Below are 16,283 nucleotides of genomic sequence, written 5' to 3'. Positions count from 1 at the left end.
TATGTGCAATTGATTAGTTTGTTCACAAAGTCCATTAAAACATCTCTTAATGTACAACTGCAGGAATGAGAATTGTCGGCCTTTTTAGCTGAAATTTATTGTCTGCCTAATGAAATATAATAACTAGAAGTTTGACCAGATATGAAGAAATCCTGCTGTTTAAACCTACTTCGCAATAGTGCTGAGGATACTGTAGTCGATTTCAACTCTTCCAAGCTTATAGGATTAATCTTAGGACGAGTTAAGTTCAGTAACCTTATTCTGGTAAACATAACTTTGTGGTTGGCTTAGCAACTTTGCGCTCTGGCAGCTCTATGAAATTGGACCCATTATAGGGTGCGTTCATTTAGCTTCCCTGGGTCTACCCCGCGGTGCTCAGTCACTCAGGTGATATGAGCCCCTGACAAGAGCTAAACGAACGACCATTCACCGCTCTCGTAGTGACGTCATTTACCTGGGGCCAGCCCCCCAAGTGACCCACTCCACAAGCAGGGCACTGGGGGCTGACCTGGGATGACCCACGGAAGCTAAACGAACGCACCCACTAATACAACAATTTAAAATAAAAAACCAAAACGTCCTCTGTATTTAAAATTTACTGTAGCCTTTATTCACATAAACCGTTCTAAGTTACATTACTGAAGGCATTGAATGGATTTTTTATTGTAAACATTCCAAGCTACATCATCTTTTGTTTTCATCCATTTTCCGATTTGTTTCCATCAATTTTTCCATCAGACTTGCTAAAAGTCAGTGGACACTATTGGTAATTACTCAAAATAATTATTAGCACAAAACCTTACTTGTTAACGAGTAATGGGGAGAGGTTGGTGGTATAAAACATTATGAGAATCGGCTCCCTCTAAAGTGACATAGTTTTTGAGAAAGAAGTAATTTTCCACAAATTTGATTTCGAGACCTCGGGTTTAGAACTCAAGGTCTCGAAATCAACCATCAACCATCGAAATCAACCAAACGCACACAACTTCGTGTGACAAGGTGTTTTCTTTTTTCATTATTATCTCGCAACTTTGATGACCGATTGAGCTCATATTTTCACAGGTTTGTTATTTTATGCATATGTTGAGATACACCAACTGTGTAGGCTAGTCTTTGACAATTACCAATAGTGTCCACTGCCTTTAATAATAAATAAAGCTCAGTAGTAATCCAAACTTTTTAAATCATTTTCTATGAACATAATTTTACTTATGTTGACTTGCACACCAAACTATGTACAGATACAAATAAAAAACTCACTTTATATAAACCAAACATAGCAATTCACACACATAACATTGACACAAACAGTAGAGGTAAATTATGCTGTATGTAATTTTACAAACATGATTATATTTGTAAACTTGTCACCATAGTTTCCTGTGCACAAGATAAGTCTTATCTGACCTTTAGAAGTCACTGCATCTTATCTAACGGGTGCGCCTTTGATATATCGATTGTATGATCACTGCTTGAAATCTTACATTCATGTAGTGTATGTTCAAGCATGTGTGCAATGCACCTGCCGTCGATTTCACAAAGAGTTAGGACTTGTCTTATCTCGAGTTAGGAGGAGTAACTCGTCTTAACTTAGGATTAATCTTAAGGTATGCATGCTACAGTGCAGGGTTGGGACTCGTCCTAAGTCATAAGATTAACCCTAAGTTAAGAAGAGTTTTGTGAAATCGGCAACTGAACTATTATTTCGGTGGATACTGCCCCTTATGCGACGAGAGCACCTTAAACACAGGAAATTACAAACCATGTTGTTAGCCGTTACGAGATATGGCGAACACCATAGGAGTACAGTTGATGGTTAGGTTCTATACAGACATGCAAAACATTTTCTTTTGTTCTGACCCTCACACAGCAAATACACATGTGTTTTTTTGTATCACATTTGTTACAGTTTGAATGAGTACGATGCATTACGGTAAAGCTTCATTAAGACATTTCTGAGTTTGCCACAAAAACTTGAAAAGTATACATCCTTTGCCATGAGTGAGTGTGTTTGCATTGAGTTACACAGGTCATAAAACTTAATGGATTAGTAGTAGTTAATCTGCCTGGGGCAGTCAGCTACTGGTATGTGAAGTCCACTGTTTGTAAAAAACGAATTACATAGAAATAACAGGTGTGAGTTGCCAGAGGAAACGGATGTGTTATTCAAACCTCTTTCTTTAATAAAGCTATTCTGTAATGGTCTGTGCAGTAGTTACAAACACGTAGACTATTTAAGCTGCTTTTCAAGCCCTCTTTCTGCACTCACACAATGAATCTATTTAGTATACAAATGACAACCTAGGTACTATAACGGAACCCACACTAAATCTGGAGGTACATGCTGTTCTTTTCTTTCCAAAGCTCTGGCCGTTGCAGCTTCTGTTGAAGATAAACAATGACTGAATTATGAATTGGGATCTATCAAATGTTTTTGTGTGTTCTTGGGTGACTAAAGTCGCCATTGGGGCTCAAGCAAAGTATAGTGCACAGTCGACAAGGGGCCATTGGGGCTAAAAGGTTTGAAGTTATTGCGAAACTATGAGACCCAATGTGTCATATCACAATTGCCATTTGTTTTCTTCATTCCCAAGTTCCGTACCTTCGGACTCTGGCTCTCGGATCGGTCTCCAGATTTTGACACAGCAATCACTGCCTGCTGCAGCTAAGACGCTGGTGTTCGTATGCAGAGAAGCGAGGGATGTCTGACAGTCGATGACCCGGAATGTGGAAGGGTTATGGTTTGGCTCATGGATCTGTTGATTTTAGAAGGCACAACAATAATCATCGATAATAAACACATCTGAGAGTTTATGAACTCTGTTTGGTCACATGAACATGTGATATAACCCTTAAGTCTCTGTACCAACCCCGAAACCGCCCAGCCATTTACTAACTGGATCGCCCAAAACCCCCAGAGATTACAAAATACTTCGTAGCTTAGGTTTTAGACATGCTAGGCAGCTACCTATCCATCCCGGACATCATAAAGAATGATTACTTACTCTAATTTTTTTGTCGGTAGAGCAGGTGATTATAGACCCCAGACTGTGGGTGATGTCTGTGACTTTCCCTGTGTGTCCAACGTCGTAAGTCTGAAAAAGAAAATGCAGGAAAATTTCAAAACAAATTGCTAACTAGCTTTCTTGCTAAGGTCAAATTTTCATGGCTCTGCTTACTGTAAGCAAAGAACCAGTGCTTATGAAGCTGGGAATTCTGCACACGCTTAGTTCACAGCGCTTATGAATGCAGGGAATTACGTGCCCTTACATCAAGTGTATTTACAAGTTAGCAGGGAATTTCTACTTGTGTTTGCGCGTAGTCCACATGGCTTGGCATTCTTCGCTTATACGCATAGCTCTGTAAGTGAATAATGGTGAAAAAAAAAGAAAAAAAAAGTAAAAATTCTCTAGGATTAAACTCTTACCTGTACGACGTCAAACTCCCCATGGGTTGGAGCAAGCAAATCCACTTGTCCGTTTTTCTTTCCAACCCAAAGCTGACTGAGATCATAAGACATACACAATGGGAACTTATCCAGCTGGAACAAAAGGAACGTCAAAGTAATAAACAATCAGTTTATCAGATTACCAGATTGCATCAAGGCATTGGCATATAAGGGTGGCACGGTTGGCTTGTGCGTAAAGCACTCGCCTCTCACCAAGGTGACCCCAGTGCGATTCCCGGTCATCTATGTGAGATGAGTTGTTCGTTGGTTCTCTGCTGTGCCAAAAGGGTTTTCCAGACTATCTGGTTTTCCTCCCTCAGGAAAAAATCGAACACTTTCAATCTTGGCTGTGCTCCGTGGTCATAATGGGTTGATGTGGCTGGCAGCTGAATGCGCCCTTGCATGCCTGCTTCTCGAAAACGTTGTAGCCGCGTCCTTCGCAATTCAGCTCTAGCTGTAAGTAAGGACGATTAGCCCCCCCAAATTATTATTAGGAATTTTTTTACAGGCAACTTAGAAAAACACTCGGGTACCACAATAGACTTTTTAAACAGTGTCTCCCTTTACCCCTACTGTGAAAGTGTCGTGGCCGGATTCAAATACTGGTGTTTCTGATCAGCAGAGTGTGGGTCCTTAAGCGAGACACTTAACCATCGCTTCGTACTTCTAATGGGACATAAAGCCATCGGTCCTGTGTGTTGTGTAAAGCACGTAAAATAACCCAGTGCACTTATCGAAAAGAGAAGGGGTTCGCCCTGATGTTCCTGGTTTGATTGGCTGCATATTGCGCCAAAGCACCTTGTAAACCATTACATGGTGCTATGTAAAAGGAGTAGGTCTCATAATTTAAACGTAGTCCCACATACCTTGCAGGAAAATACTGTATGTTAAAGTGCCTTGAGCCTCACTGAGTTACGGATATGCGCGCTATATAAGAAGCCAGTAATATTACTACTAGTATTTTCTTTGAAAATTAACTCCTTATTGCAGTGATTTTATACCTTGATGGTTTTGTAAGTCTGTGCAGCTCGTCGATCGAACACATTGATCGTAGAATCCTCGCTTCCCGATATGATGTAGTTCTCGTCCGATGCTATGGCTAGAACTGGTTTCTTGTGCATGCGTAGCTTTAGTGTACTCCCTTCGTTCCGATCTATCAAGACATATCAAATTTTGTTTCTAAATTTAATTTAAAGGCACTGATGGACCTTCTTCAGAGGCATAAAACAAGTACAAACAAATACATATCCATTTATAGAAAAAGAGAGGGGAAAGGGATTAAGGGGAGGATCCAGAAAGAAGCGGGAAAACAACAGCCAATCAAAGTTTCTATTTCAGAAACAATTGGTTATCATTATTATAATAAAACTTTTACTTGGTAATGAGTACAGGAGAACTGTTGATAGTATAACATATCTAACAGCTCACTTTTTACATACCAAATTATACTTACCTCTTTTGTCAAATACATAGACGTGTTTATCGTAGGCCCCTGCAATGACCTCACGTTCATGAAGAATGGAGCACAAAAAGGCTGAACTGCCCCTGAAATAACACAAACAGTTGACACTAAATTAAATACTAGATAAAATACCATAAAACCTCTACTCAATAATGACACAATAAAGTATACCTATAACACATAAAGTATACCTATAACACATAAAGTATACCTATAACACATAAAGACAAAAAGAAAATTCTGTTACATGTCTCAGCGCTTGGTCAAATACAAGCGTAATAAACTGGATCAGGAAATGTGTCTTCAATTTTTAATCTTAAAATTTTTAGCCACTGAGACCTGGGGTCTTATGGATCCCCAAAATAAAACCCGCAAATTTCAAACTCATTTTGTGGCTGATAAGTGGCATGATGTACCTCGCCCTCCTATTATGTCTTTAATGTGTTCTGGAGATCTCAGGAAAACGATTTTAGAGAAGGTACAAGAGGAAATAGAGTGTGTGTAACTGTGCGACACCTTGGTGGACGCCTTCTGCCACTTTTGGGGCCGGGTATAAGTGGTATAACTATTGCACACTTGGTTTTTGATGAAACAGTGTTTTCTACTCACTTGAATCCTTGGATACGCTCAAAATCATAATTAGCATCCCAGAGGTTGATCCATTGGTCCCAGGACGAAGTACAAACAACATTGTCTTTTGAAGTAACATGCCACACCCAGCCCTGTAAACAACAACAACAACAACAACAATGAATCTTTTATCAACACTCGAGTAGGGTAACTCACATCAAGCCATGGTCCCCCTCATTCCTCTTTGATCATGTGATATATCCTTAACTATATGCATTTTACAGGGACTGTGTAAAAACAGGATTCATCCGCGATGGAATTGCGTCAAAATACTTGTGTAATAAGGGTCTTACAAACATTCAAAAGATTTTAACAAGAGTGCATGCAAAGTAGTCACCCTTGGGAGCTAGGGGTTAGTGACGAATCGAAGAGGTATCGATTCGGCGCGCTGCGTATGGTCTTGAGGCTGGGTAGGGACTGAAAACCAGATCCAATACACACAGTGCCAATGGCAGGATTCGAACCTGGGTCCCACAGGTGGGATGCGTGGAAAGATACAACTATGCCAACCTAACTGAAAACCCAATCCACACAGTGCCAATGGCAGGATTCGAACCTGGGTCCCACAGGTGGGATGCGAGGAAATATACCACTACACCAACCCAAGGTTGAAAGTTGTTAAAACTCACTTTATGACCATCCGTTGATTTGACCTGGGCTGCTTTGATGGATTTCTCTTGATTGGTTTGATCCAGCCTCCGTAGATCCCAGACGCAGAACGATCGATCCCGAGATCCAGAGACGCAAATCTCACCGTTCTGATTATGATCAATGCAAAAAAAAATCAATAGTATATAAATAAATACAGTTTATCCATTATATTCTAAACTTCATGATTTGTGCAATTCATAATCATACATGTTATACCAATGTTTGTATGTAAGCAAACAGATTGGCTGATAAATCGGTTCTTAACTAGTTGTTTAAAGATGGGGCCTGGTTCTCGATAATTTAAACTCATTTTCTTTTCGGCAAATTATTAAGAACCAGGCCTCAGTGTTTAACCTTTTAATGCACCATTTAAAAAGTGATAAATTAATTAATATATGGTCACAATATTGTTTACATGGTAAATTACAAAGAGCTACCCCCAAAGACAGGTCAAAATAACACCCTCAAGAGTCTTCTTTCTTATTCTGAAAATTGTCCGGCCGTGCAATCTTTTTGTCTTGTTTTACTACTGTTTTTCTAAAAGGATATAAACGGGTTGCTAGCGACAGGTCAGTGCATGAAAGAGTTTAACCAATATTTTAATACCTCTTCACTGCATTCTGATTCCACTCAGTCAACAAACGATGGCATTGAACTCTTTCTTTTCACTTTAAACCACTTCCTGAAACAATAAACAAATTCAAGCCGAATCGTTTCGCTTTCGCTTATTAGGGAAATAAAACCATTGTTCGTCGTTCTTGACTGACCTGCATTAGATGCACAGTATCAATCTCTCCGAAGTGACCATTGGTCAACGAGAAATATTCCATGTCTTGAGTGGCTGTCCATAAATGCCATTGTTCCTCTCTCTCCATGCATGCCAGCTTCCAATCAAACTCTTCATCATCAACTGTATTGAAAAATAAAGTCAATACATTAGTGATTAGTGGCCATCATGGCTGAGCGGATAAGAACACCAATGGCAGATTTTCCCAATGGCAGAAGTGCCCTTTTCAAAATGAAAATGGCAGACCTGATACTTCTATGCCCCCTGGTCATTGCCTTGATGCCCTTGACAGTTGAAATTTTCCAGTAGAAATTTACTATTTCCTCATAGGGTGCCCTTTACCAAGGAGAAAATGCCTTGGTGCCCTTGCCCTTTCAAAAAACGAAGCATTGGGCCTGAAGTGGCCTTGACCTTTCAAAGATGAAACCAAACCTGCCAGGGTCTAATGGGGGGGGGGGGTGGAATCTACAAGACAGCAGGGCCCAATTTCATAGCGCTGCTTAACGGTAAGCAAATTTGCCTGCTTACTGTAGCAGAAAAATTTGCTTAAGCCTTAGCGTATTTCACAGGTTAGCAGAAAAATTGGGCGGCCATATTGCGTGTTTACCGTAGATTTGCATTGTGAGGTCATTTATTTTTGGGCCGTAAGCACCGGAAGGTTAGCATGCCTTTTCGCGTGCTTACAGTTAGCAGCGCTATGAAATAAAAATTGCACAGTAAGCACAAAATTGGCCGCTAAGCAGCACTATTAAATTAGGCCCAGGTCTTGAGTTTACTCGCCTCGGGCCTACAGTCCAGAATAAAGTTTGAGCCCTGTAACAAATGATAAAGTAGGAGTCGGGTTTGGCCAGTTTTCCCATTTTCAGAAGGATATACTTACCTGGAATAATTGGATATTGATTTGGCCATCGTTTACTGATCCGGATCTTCCAGGTTGCATCATCAGAAATTAATTGATGGAGCTCCTTGCAGACTAAACTCAGCCGATGAACAACGAACCTGGCGCCGAGATAGGAGATGATATTGAGCAAGAGTTCCGGAGGTAAAGTTAGTAATGTCAGTTGGCTCATCTCGTCGTCCGGGAAAGTGCAATCTTCATCGTTATCTACCTCATCAGTCGTGATGTCTTTCATGATGCTGGACGGATCTTGGTTGCTATGATGTGTTTTCTTGTATCGACTGTTGGGGTAGGCATGTTATTACTCAGTCTCTGTGAAAAGACAAAAAAAACGACCAGAACTGATTATATTGATCAATTTCAATGGTAGTTTTCATCACTTTGCTTTGTTTGTTAAAAATCCTTGTAGTTGTACACCATTGGATCAAATAAATGCCACTAACTTAACTCCAAAGTCGCCCTAACCTAGCTATAAGTTTGCCCATATTATTTATTGTGTTTCTTTTTGGAGCAACTATTGTGCAAGCGCAGACTAGATTATAATACTATAGTATAGCTTAGATATGTGTAGTTACGATAACGTAATCCTCCTGCCGACGGCAGGAGGGTTATGTTATTGCAACTAAGAAGTGTGCATCTATTTATGTTGTACCCACTAGCACTTGGACTATTTCGCATTTGGCAATCTCCCCCCCCCCCAAAAAAAAAAAAAAAAAAAGAAAGAAAAAGAGTCATTCTGAAGAGTCAACCCTGGCCTAGCCCACCTTGTTGATCTGTTATTAACAGAATGGCCCCGCTTTTAACATCGGTCTCATCACCGTCGCCATTATGTTATGGCCATTATGTAATGGCGACAGTGATGAAGGAAAAGTTTCCGCATGGCGCCACCACTTTTCATTCGATATGAAATAATATAGTATCTAATTTACCTCATTGATATATCCCTTTTTGTAAAAATGAGTGAAAAAGTGGTGGCGCCATACGGAAAGTTACCCGTGATGAAACCTATGTTAATTATTAAAAGCGGAGCCATCAGCTCAACAAGGTGGGCCAAGTCAACCCCAGCTTAAACAACGGATCATTCTTTCTATTCTCTACTTAATTTTTAATTTAGTAAAGTTTAGTAACAAGTAAGTAGCCTATATTGTCAATCACTAATCAGTATGAGCATACTCACTCACCACTCATCCTCATTTTGGTACAGCAGCAGTCAGCAGGATCACCAAATCACTGATAAATATAGTGATCTGCTGGTGATTACAATTACAATAAAATCAGCCGGGTTCTGATGATTTAATTAATAAACTGAATTCTTTACTATCCCCTTTTTTACCCCTGGATTAGACCACATGCACTCTCAACCATACCACACACTGAACTACCCAAAGCTCCAAATCACGATAAACTATCCGCTAAAAACAGATTACACGCTGGCAAACAATGACAAACTACCTAAAAATAGATCTCATCGTTAATACGCTGACGTGATGCGTGCTGGTTTGCATTGTTGTTGTGATCAAACACGGTGGCTCTCTAAAACGGTAACTGCTAGACACGACGTATGGTTTGACCCCTATACTAAAGGAATACAAGTAGGTCACTTTTGGCACACATACCGATTACCCCGTTTAGAAATGTACAAAATAGCAGACTTTGTAAATGACGCCCTCATCAGTCGCCAGCTGTCAACTGCCTCGCTTACTGCTCTTTTTTTTTTACACCGCCCTCTTGAGGTGCCATCCCATGGGGGGGGGGGGGTCCATCTGTTATACATCTCGAACGAAGGGGGGAATTGTTCACAATCAACAAAATAATATGACTTTTCTTAATCATTTATCTGTGGAAGCAGGATAGTGCCAGGAAACAGGATGTGAAATAGTTTTTTCATTAGTGCGAAAATTTATTTGTGTACCATTAATCTGGCAGCCGCCACTTCCCTTATACTTCTCCTAAACTACGGCCGCCACTTAATTCCAGTGGCTGCCAGATAATTATTTATGTGGCAGCCTCATTATCACACAACAGCAAAAAATATCGCACTCTTTTCTCTGAACAAGATTGTTTTTTTAGGAAGCGATTCCATTATCCGATGAAAAAATGGCCTGCCAAACTGAACATTTTTAAGGGGGGTGGGGGGGGGGGGGGGGGGGAGGCATTGTAAAGGCACAAATTGAAATAAAATACTAGACTTGAATTCAAGTCTGAGACTGCGTTTTTCTCCCCATCGGCTACGCACACGCAATGGCATGGAGCACACACACACTACTGCTGTTGGCTACACTGGTCCCGAATACTCTTTTTGAGTGTGATTGATGGTAACATGAAAGCGCCGCCGGGGTACCAACGAGAAACACATTGAAAGATCGTGAAAATCTATGGCGATATGGCGTGGCAACCTTCCGAAGCAGGACTTTCTCAAATTCTACAACTCTTAAAAGAGTCGCAAAGCCCAGACACAGAGATACAACGAGCGGTTCAACAAGTATCCTTTTATCATTTGGGATTAATTTGTAGGCAATTCGGTGTTGTTTAGGTAGATTTTGCACGATGTTTTGTTGGAAGAAAAATGGTCGTTGTATTTACACGACCGCCATTGCACGTGCGTTGTGTAGTGTAGAATTGCAGTGAGTGACACTCATTTTTGACGGTTTGAACGTTGCATATAACGTGCACAATGCAATGTACACGTACACCATCGCGCAACGGGAAAGTGACTTGAAAGAAGGCATTTCACTTTTCATTTCGGATAACTTTCCGTATGGCGCCACCACTTTTTCACTCATTTTTACAAAAAGGGATATATCAATCAGGTAAATTAGATACTATATTATTTTATTTCGAATGAAAAAGTGGTGGCGCCATACGGAAACTTTTCCATTATATGTTCATGCTTGAGACTGCAGGAATTTGTCTGTCTATGTTGATTGAGTGTGTAAATAATTGGCTATTTTTTTTTATAAAATGCAAACATGAAGGATTTTTATTGAAGTAAGATTTGAGATTGTAAATTTTATAATAAAAATAAAAGGTTTTTATAAAAACAATATAGAATAAATTAAGGAATGATGGAGGTTTTTGCGGACCCCAATACTGTTCAATATTGGTTGATTAGTGCCATAAGTCGTTTGTGCTGCGTGATAACAGGTTGATTTTTTATTTAGGATATTCCGGATTTAACTTTGTCGCCCTAAAATCTTCCAGAGTTATGCGTTAAAACGAAAAGTTGTTTGATTGCCGTCAGCATGATTTGACTGATAAGTGACAACTGAGCGAGGTCAACATTCTTTATAAATGATGATGATAGTTTAGGTTTAGAACTTTGGGTTATAGGTCAACTACATCAGATGCAAGCTGGATACCTCAAGTTCGTCGGGGCAACTGCAGCAATAGACCGTGCATTAGGCTCCGCCCATGGCGCATGTGTGAGCAAGAACATGTGAGCCTCTCTAATGACATTGTGCACAACTTTGCTGCGCGCGCCAAGCGTATGCACATGCATATGTCAGACTTAATTTTGTCAGACTTTTGGTGGCGCAATGGGTTGTGATTGGTCAATATGCAATGGGGCAGAGCTTTTGGATCAGTCTTGCCTCCATGCCCCTTGGTACCTCTTAAAATATTCCTATTCAAATTTACATTTCTCTTAATCACTAATGTTCCCTTTCACTAGTCTAAGGACTAAGGAAATACTGCCTTGCTCTCGCAACAACGAAACATCGGACCAGCACATGTAACCATGGAGGAAGAACACGTCCATGATTCTTTAGTCTTAGGGGCTGTTGACATTTATCACCGTTTTCAAAAGTGTACAAATCGTATGATAGGGGTAGGAGGGAGGGGCTTAATGCCTGCCGTCTGCTACAATTTCTGAATAATATCTTGATTCGTACAAACTTACAGGTGTTATCAAGATGGAAGATGGCCACCATTGTTTTATAAAACATTTCGCACAATCATTGTTTTTTCAGTACAAGATTCAATACAAACTACTTTTCCTTAACTTAATTTGTTTTTTCACAGAAACTTGAACAACTAAATCAATTCCCCGACTTCAATAATTTTCTGATCTACGTGTTGACCAAGTTGAAAACAGAAGGTAAGTTAGTAACAATTTCTGGACTCTGGCCATGTCCGAATTGGCGGCTACAGCTAGACTTCTGCATCATCATGTGTTGAGCTAGGTAGAGGTTGCTTAGCGACACCCTTAGCAACAGCCATAGTTGTCGATGTAGACGTCAGATTTGGTTATGGCCTTTAATATAGTATATTTTGTGTGTAAAGCCCGGTTCATACTTTCTGCAAATGCGAAAGCGATCCGAATGCTGACGTCACAAATTTGCATCGAATAATTCAATTGTGTTTGACAATTACTAAAGGTGTCCGATGCCTTTAAAGGAAGTGTAGTGTCTGCTGATGTAAATCTACCCACAGTTATGACCAGTTCCTGAACAAAGCCAAAACTGTCCTGAAATGACTGTAATAAAATTTAGTATCTGTAATTGGTTTAAAAGTGTTATACATGATTGTCAAAATGAAGCAAGACAGTGTGCATGTTATGTGTGGACAACCATAAAATATATGAAATAATGATTGGGAAGATTTGGCTTAATCCTTTCTGTGAGTCTGAAGAAAATGATGAAAAACACGCTCAATTTTCAGCACGTAAGTTTGTTGTCCTTAATTTTGGTTGTTACAACCAAGATCAGCTTTTGGATTTTGTTTGAGGTTTTTCAGATACAGTTTTCTTGAATAACTTTGTTTTAGAGGGATATTTTTGACACTCTTTTGTAAACCAAATCCTGGCTAAATTCTCGAATCAACATTATTTGAATGAAGCATCAATCGAGCAGTGCAAAAAAGCCTTGGAAGTTAAAACGAAGGAAAGTATGAAAGAGAAAAAAGATGGCGTGTGTGGATGATTGATTTGTTAACCTTGGCCGTGTCATATCCCCTGGGTGAGCCTGATGGTTACACACCATTGAAGAGTAGCCTTTGGGTGGGATCACCCTGGCTGCCCCCAGCAGGGGACACCAACCAATGACTAGTACCAGGCTAAAACTCTCATTGAAGTATTAACTGTTAATTAATACGTGATCCCAGTTTCCTATGATGATAGCTTTATAACCTTGAAGAAGTGAAGGTCTAATGAATGCACACACACCCCACCCACCCTGGCCCAAAGTTTTCATTCACTTGCTAGTGAAGCTCTGGATCTAGTCATAATTTACTGCAGGGAAATGCAGTATTGACTAATTGTCCCAGTGGTACATCTGTGGAAACAAATTTGAACCCCCAAAACACAAAGGCTTCATCATTAAAGGTAGTGTCATACTTTGGTAAAGAACTTAAAAAGAGTGTTTTTTCTATGTGAAAGCATACTTCTAGGATTTGAGGCATTGCATGGTGAGGCATCAATGTATATTTGGTTTGCGGGTAACACCATGTGTGTATCAACTTGCCAGGTAGAGTTTGTTCTGAGAGAATTGCTTGCTTTATTCTACTACCGCGGGAGTAAATGTTCGGGGGTTCGGGAGACTTCTCAGTTCTGAAAAGAACTGTCCTGCTGTCAAGCATACTTGTTTTAAAGATAATGGTTGTAAACATCCTACGCAATCATTTCGTCAGAAAACGAAATATCATTCGTTGATTAGAAGTCAATTAAAACATTTGAATCTGAGAAATGATTCATCATGAATCGTCATGAATCGATTTCTGGGGATTGGTGTCCGTTTGTGAATTCTGTGGCCAGAGGTGAGGCTGGAACCCGCTGTCACCATGCTAAATGTACAGATGGAGTCGATGTCGTTTTAAAAATACCGTGACAGTTTTGTTGCTGTTTTCTCAGCAAGTAGACACTTTCACTGTAACTTTCTTGATTGGCAATAAATCAGAACTACATTGGAAACAACCAATCTATGTATGGCTTAAAAGTGAACAATCTAAATATCCCTACAGAGAATAAGTTGAAGTGATCCAGTAATTTAGAGTGGCATTTCCCAATGATTTGTAAACTTGGAGTGCTGTCAATAGTTGATTTATGCACTAATTAATTGTCAATAAAGACTTCAGTGCAGGAATCCAGACTATGTACAAATGTAGGCTTACTTGTACTTGCTTTCCAAAGAAATTAACAATTATCCTTTTTGTAAATCATTTTACATTTCACTTTAATGCATCTGCTGTGAATACCTCTCCAAAGCAGGTGTACATTGTACCTTTGTGTTTGATATTTGAACAAGCACAAAGAAATTATTTAACCAATTGGCTCTTTTTTTGCCATGGGTTTTTGAAAATATGCAAATGACATCAAGTTTAAACTATTGGAGGGATGAGATATTTCAGACTCTAATCTAAGTTTGTACTTTTTAAGTCACCGTTTTAAAATGTGCACATATTGACCCATTTCACCTGACGTCATCGTCAGAAAAATCTTGAATGCGCCATACTGGTGGGCAATTTCACTGTGTGTTTTCATGTATAACTCTATGCATAGAGTATGCTGTGCGTTATGCATTGAAGTGCGCATTTTAGGCGACGCGGCGTTAATACACGTAAACCTAACTGCCCACAAACATGGTGAGCGTGGCATCGGTCGTCGCGTGTGACGCGCTTGCAAGGGGTCAATTGGCAGTCGCGCGCAATTTTGGCGAAACAGTCGGCCCAGCACTCGCTTGTGCATTAGGAGAACGGTTAACCCTAATGTTAACTTGGTTATAAATCAACATAAAATAAAATAAAATGCAAATCAGCCCTTTTCGTGGGACAAAATGATTGTGAATAACTGGGGATGGTTTGAATTTGCTTAAGTTGCTTACAACTCGTTAATTTATTTACTTCATAAATAGTTAGGTAAATTACACTGCATAAATGAATACAATGAATGGACCTAGTCATGATCATGTACATCTGTGACTTGAATAATATTTAAGTAGCCAAACAATTGTGAACCAATTTTAAAAGTATTTTGATTGTGCAACCGTTACAGCATTGACAAATATTTTCCAATGGATGAGTCTCCTGATTAATGTATTAAAAAAAAGGGGGGAAAAAAAAGTAAACGATAGCACTAGCACTTTGACCGCCATTTAGTTTTGATCAAGTGTGAATCTATCTACAATGAACCCAACCCGTCTTGATAATGGAATCGCCCAACTCCAAACAAAAGGCTGTGTGGGGTGGGCATGTGGTTGAGTTTAGAAGGGGGTGGTGCATTCATTCAGTGGTATCTCCCAGCGCTATATTATTAGTGTTGGGAGATATAGTTTAATAAGTGCACATGTTCAGCTGTTCTAAATCAACACACAATTTGTAAATGGAATTTCTCATCGAAATGATTTGTGCCCAGATATCATTGTTCAAATTATAAGCAAGACAGAAGAGCTTGTGGCTCGAAATTTATACTGGACCTGAAAATAAAAAATAAATAATAATAACAGCCGCATTTCTATAGCGCATTACACCTCAAAAAGAAAGTCTCAAAGCGTTGAACACATAATAAATTTAGTTGTTAACATTGAGGTTTATTTAATTGTAAAACAAAAGACTGCTTAGCTAAATGCTGAGTTGAAGACAGTGGACACTATTGGTAATTGTCAAATTCCAGTCTTCTCACTTGGTATATCTCAACATATGCATAAACTAACAAACCTGTGAATATTTGAGCTCAATTGGTCATCAAAATTGCAAGATAAATTAATAATGAAAGAAAAAACACCCTTGTCACACAAAGTTGTGTGCTTTTAGATAATTGATTTCGAGAACTCAAATTCTAAATCTGTGGTCCCGAAATCAAATTTGTGGAAAATTACAATCTTTCTTGAAAACTACGTCACTTCAGAGGGAACCATTTCTAACAATGTTTTATACTAATAACCTCTCCCCATTACTCTGCGCCTTGAACACCCAGCAGGGTGGATATGTGCGCATTACAAGTTATTATTATTATTATTATTATTATTATTATTATTATTATTATTATTATTATTATTATTATTATTATTATTATTATTATTATTATTATTATTATTGTTACCAAGAAAGGTTTTATGCCAATAATTATTTACAGTATTACCAATAGTGTCCACTGCCTTTAACTGGCCTGACGCTAAAATCACTGGCTCAGCCCTATGGCTGACTCGCATTCATTCTTTCGAGCACACACAGTACATATGTATACATGTATGCGAAACCTACATAATGCGCGATTCGTTCCCACCCTACATGTAAATGATATCAGGAAATGTTTCTAAATTAAATTTCCAAGTCGGATTTCCCCCAAATTCTCCAGGGTGTGGAATGAATAACTAAATGCCGGGCATAGTGGTTCAAGAGTAGTTATGTCAACTCAAACTTGACATTTGTAGAGCTTCCAAGTTTCCACTGAATTTCTTTTTTAAAGTGGCCTATT

At 39.3% G+C, this 16,283-nt stretch overlaps 2 protein-coding genes across 4 annotated transcripts in view; one reads left to right on the top strand and one right to left on the bottom strand.

The window, feature by feature from the left end:
• Positions 1-1,616: 1,616 nt before the first annotated feature.
• On the bottom strand, positions 1,617-9,445 carry LOC117298005 (F-box/WD repeat-containing protein 9-like). 2 transcript variants are annotated; one of them, XM_033781218.1, is made up of 11 exons: positions 9,058-9,445; positions 7,859-8,188; positions 6,959-7,101; positions 6,170-6,298; positions 5,520-5,632; positions 4,902-4,993; positions 4,450-4,601; positions 3,428-3,541; positions 3,006-3,095; positions 2,603-2,756; positions 1,617-2,382 (listed from the first exon to the last, which is right to left on the bottom strand). In XM_033781218.1, the coding sequence occupies exons 2-11, from the start codon at positions 8,109-8,111 to the stop codon at positions 2,309-2,311; spliced, it is 1,314 nt and encodes a 437-aa protein (XP_033637109.1). In that variant the 5' UTR covers positions 8,112-8,188; positions 9,058-9,445; the 3' UTR covers positions 1,617-2,308. The 2 variants fall into 2 exon arrangements, with proteins under 2 accessions (XP_033637109.1, XP_033637110.1); XM_033781219.1 differs by having other exon boundaries at positions 9,329-9,445.
• A 779-nt stretch (positions 9,446-10,224) lies between these two features.
• The window catches only part of LOC117297506 (transportin-1-like), a 45,316-nt gene continuing 39,257 nt past the window's right edge, over positions 10,225-16,283 (top strand). For both annotated transcript variants that reach the window (XM_033780580.1, XM_033780581.1), the window contains exons 1-2: positions 10,225-10,358; positions 11,897-11,972. In XM_033780580.1, coding sequence (XP_033636471.1) covers positions 10,260-10,358; positions 11,897-11,972 — 175 coding nt within the window. In that variant the 5' untranslated portion in view covers positions 10,225-10,259. The remainder of the gene's footprint in view (positions 10,359-11,896; positions 11,973-16,283) is intronic.

The sequence above is a fragment of the Asterias rubens genome, chromosome 12, assembly GCF_902459465.1.
Source record: "Asterias rubens chromosome 12, eAstRub1.3, whole genome shotgun sequence".
NCBI lineage: Eukaryota > Metazoa > Echinodermata > Asteroidea > Forcipulatida > Asteriidae > Asterias > Asterias rubens.
Note: the sequence above shows the minus strand (reverse complement) of the source record. Positions and strands in the feature narration are given on the sequence as shown.

Excerpts from the sequence above, each read along its gene's own strand:
- LOC117298005 (XM_033781218.1), bottom strand. The coding sequence starts at position 8,111 with ATGAAAGACATCACGACTGATGAGGTAGATAACGATGAAGATTGCACT. Across the intron at positions 7,102-7,858 it reads TCAATATCCAATTATTCCAG|TTGATGATGAAGAGTTTGAT; the intron begins GTAAGTATATCC and ends TTTTCAATACAG. Across the intron at positions 3,542-4,449 it reads AGACTTACAAAACCATCAAG|CTGGATAAGTTCCCATTGTG; the intron begins GTATAAAATCAC and ends CTTTTGTTCCAG.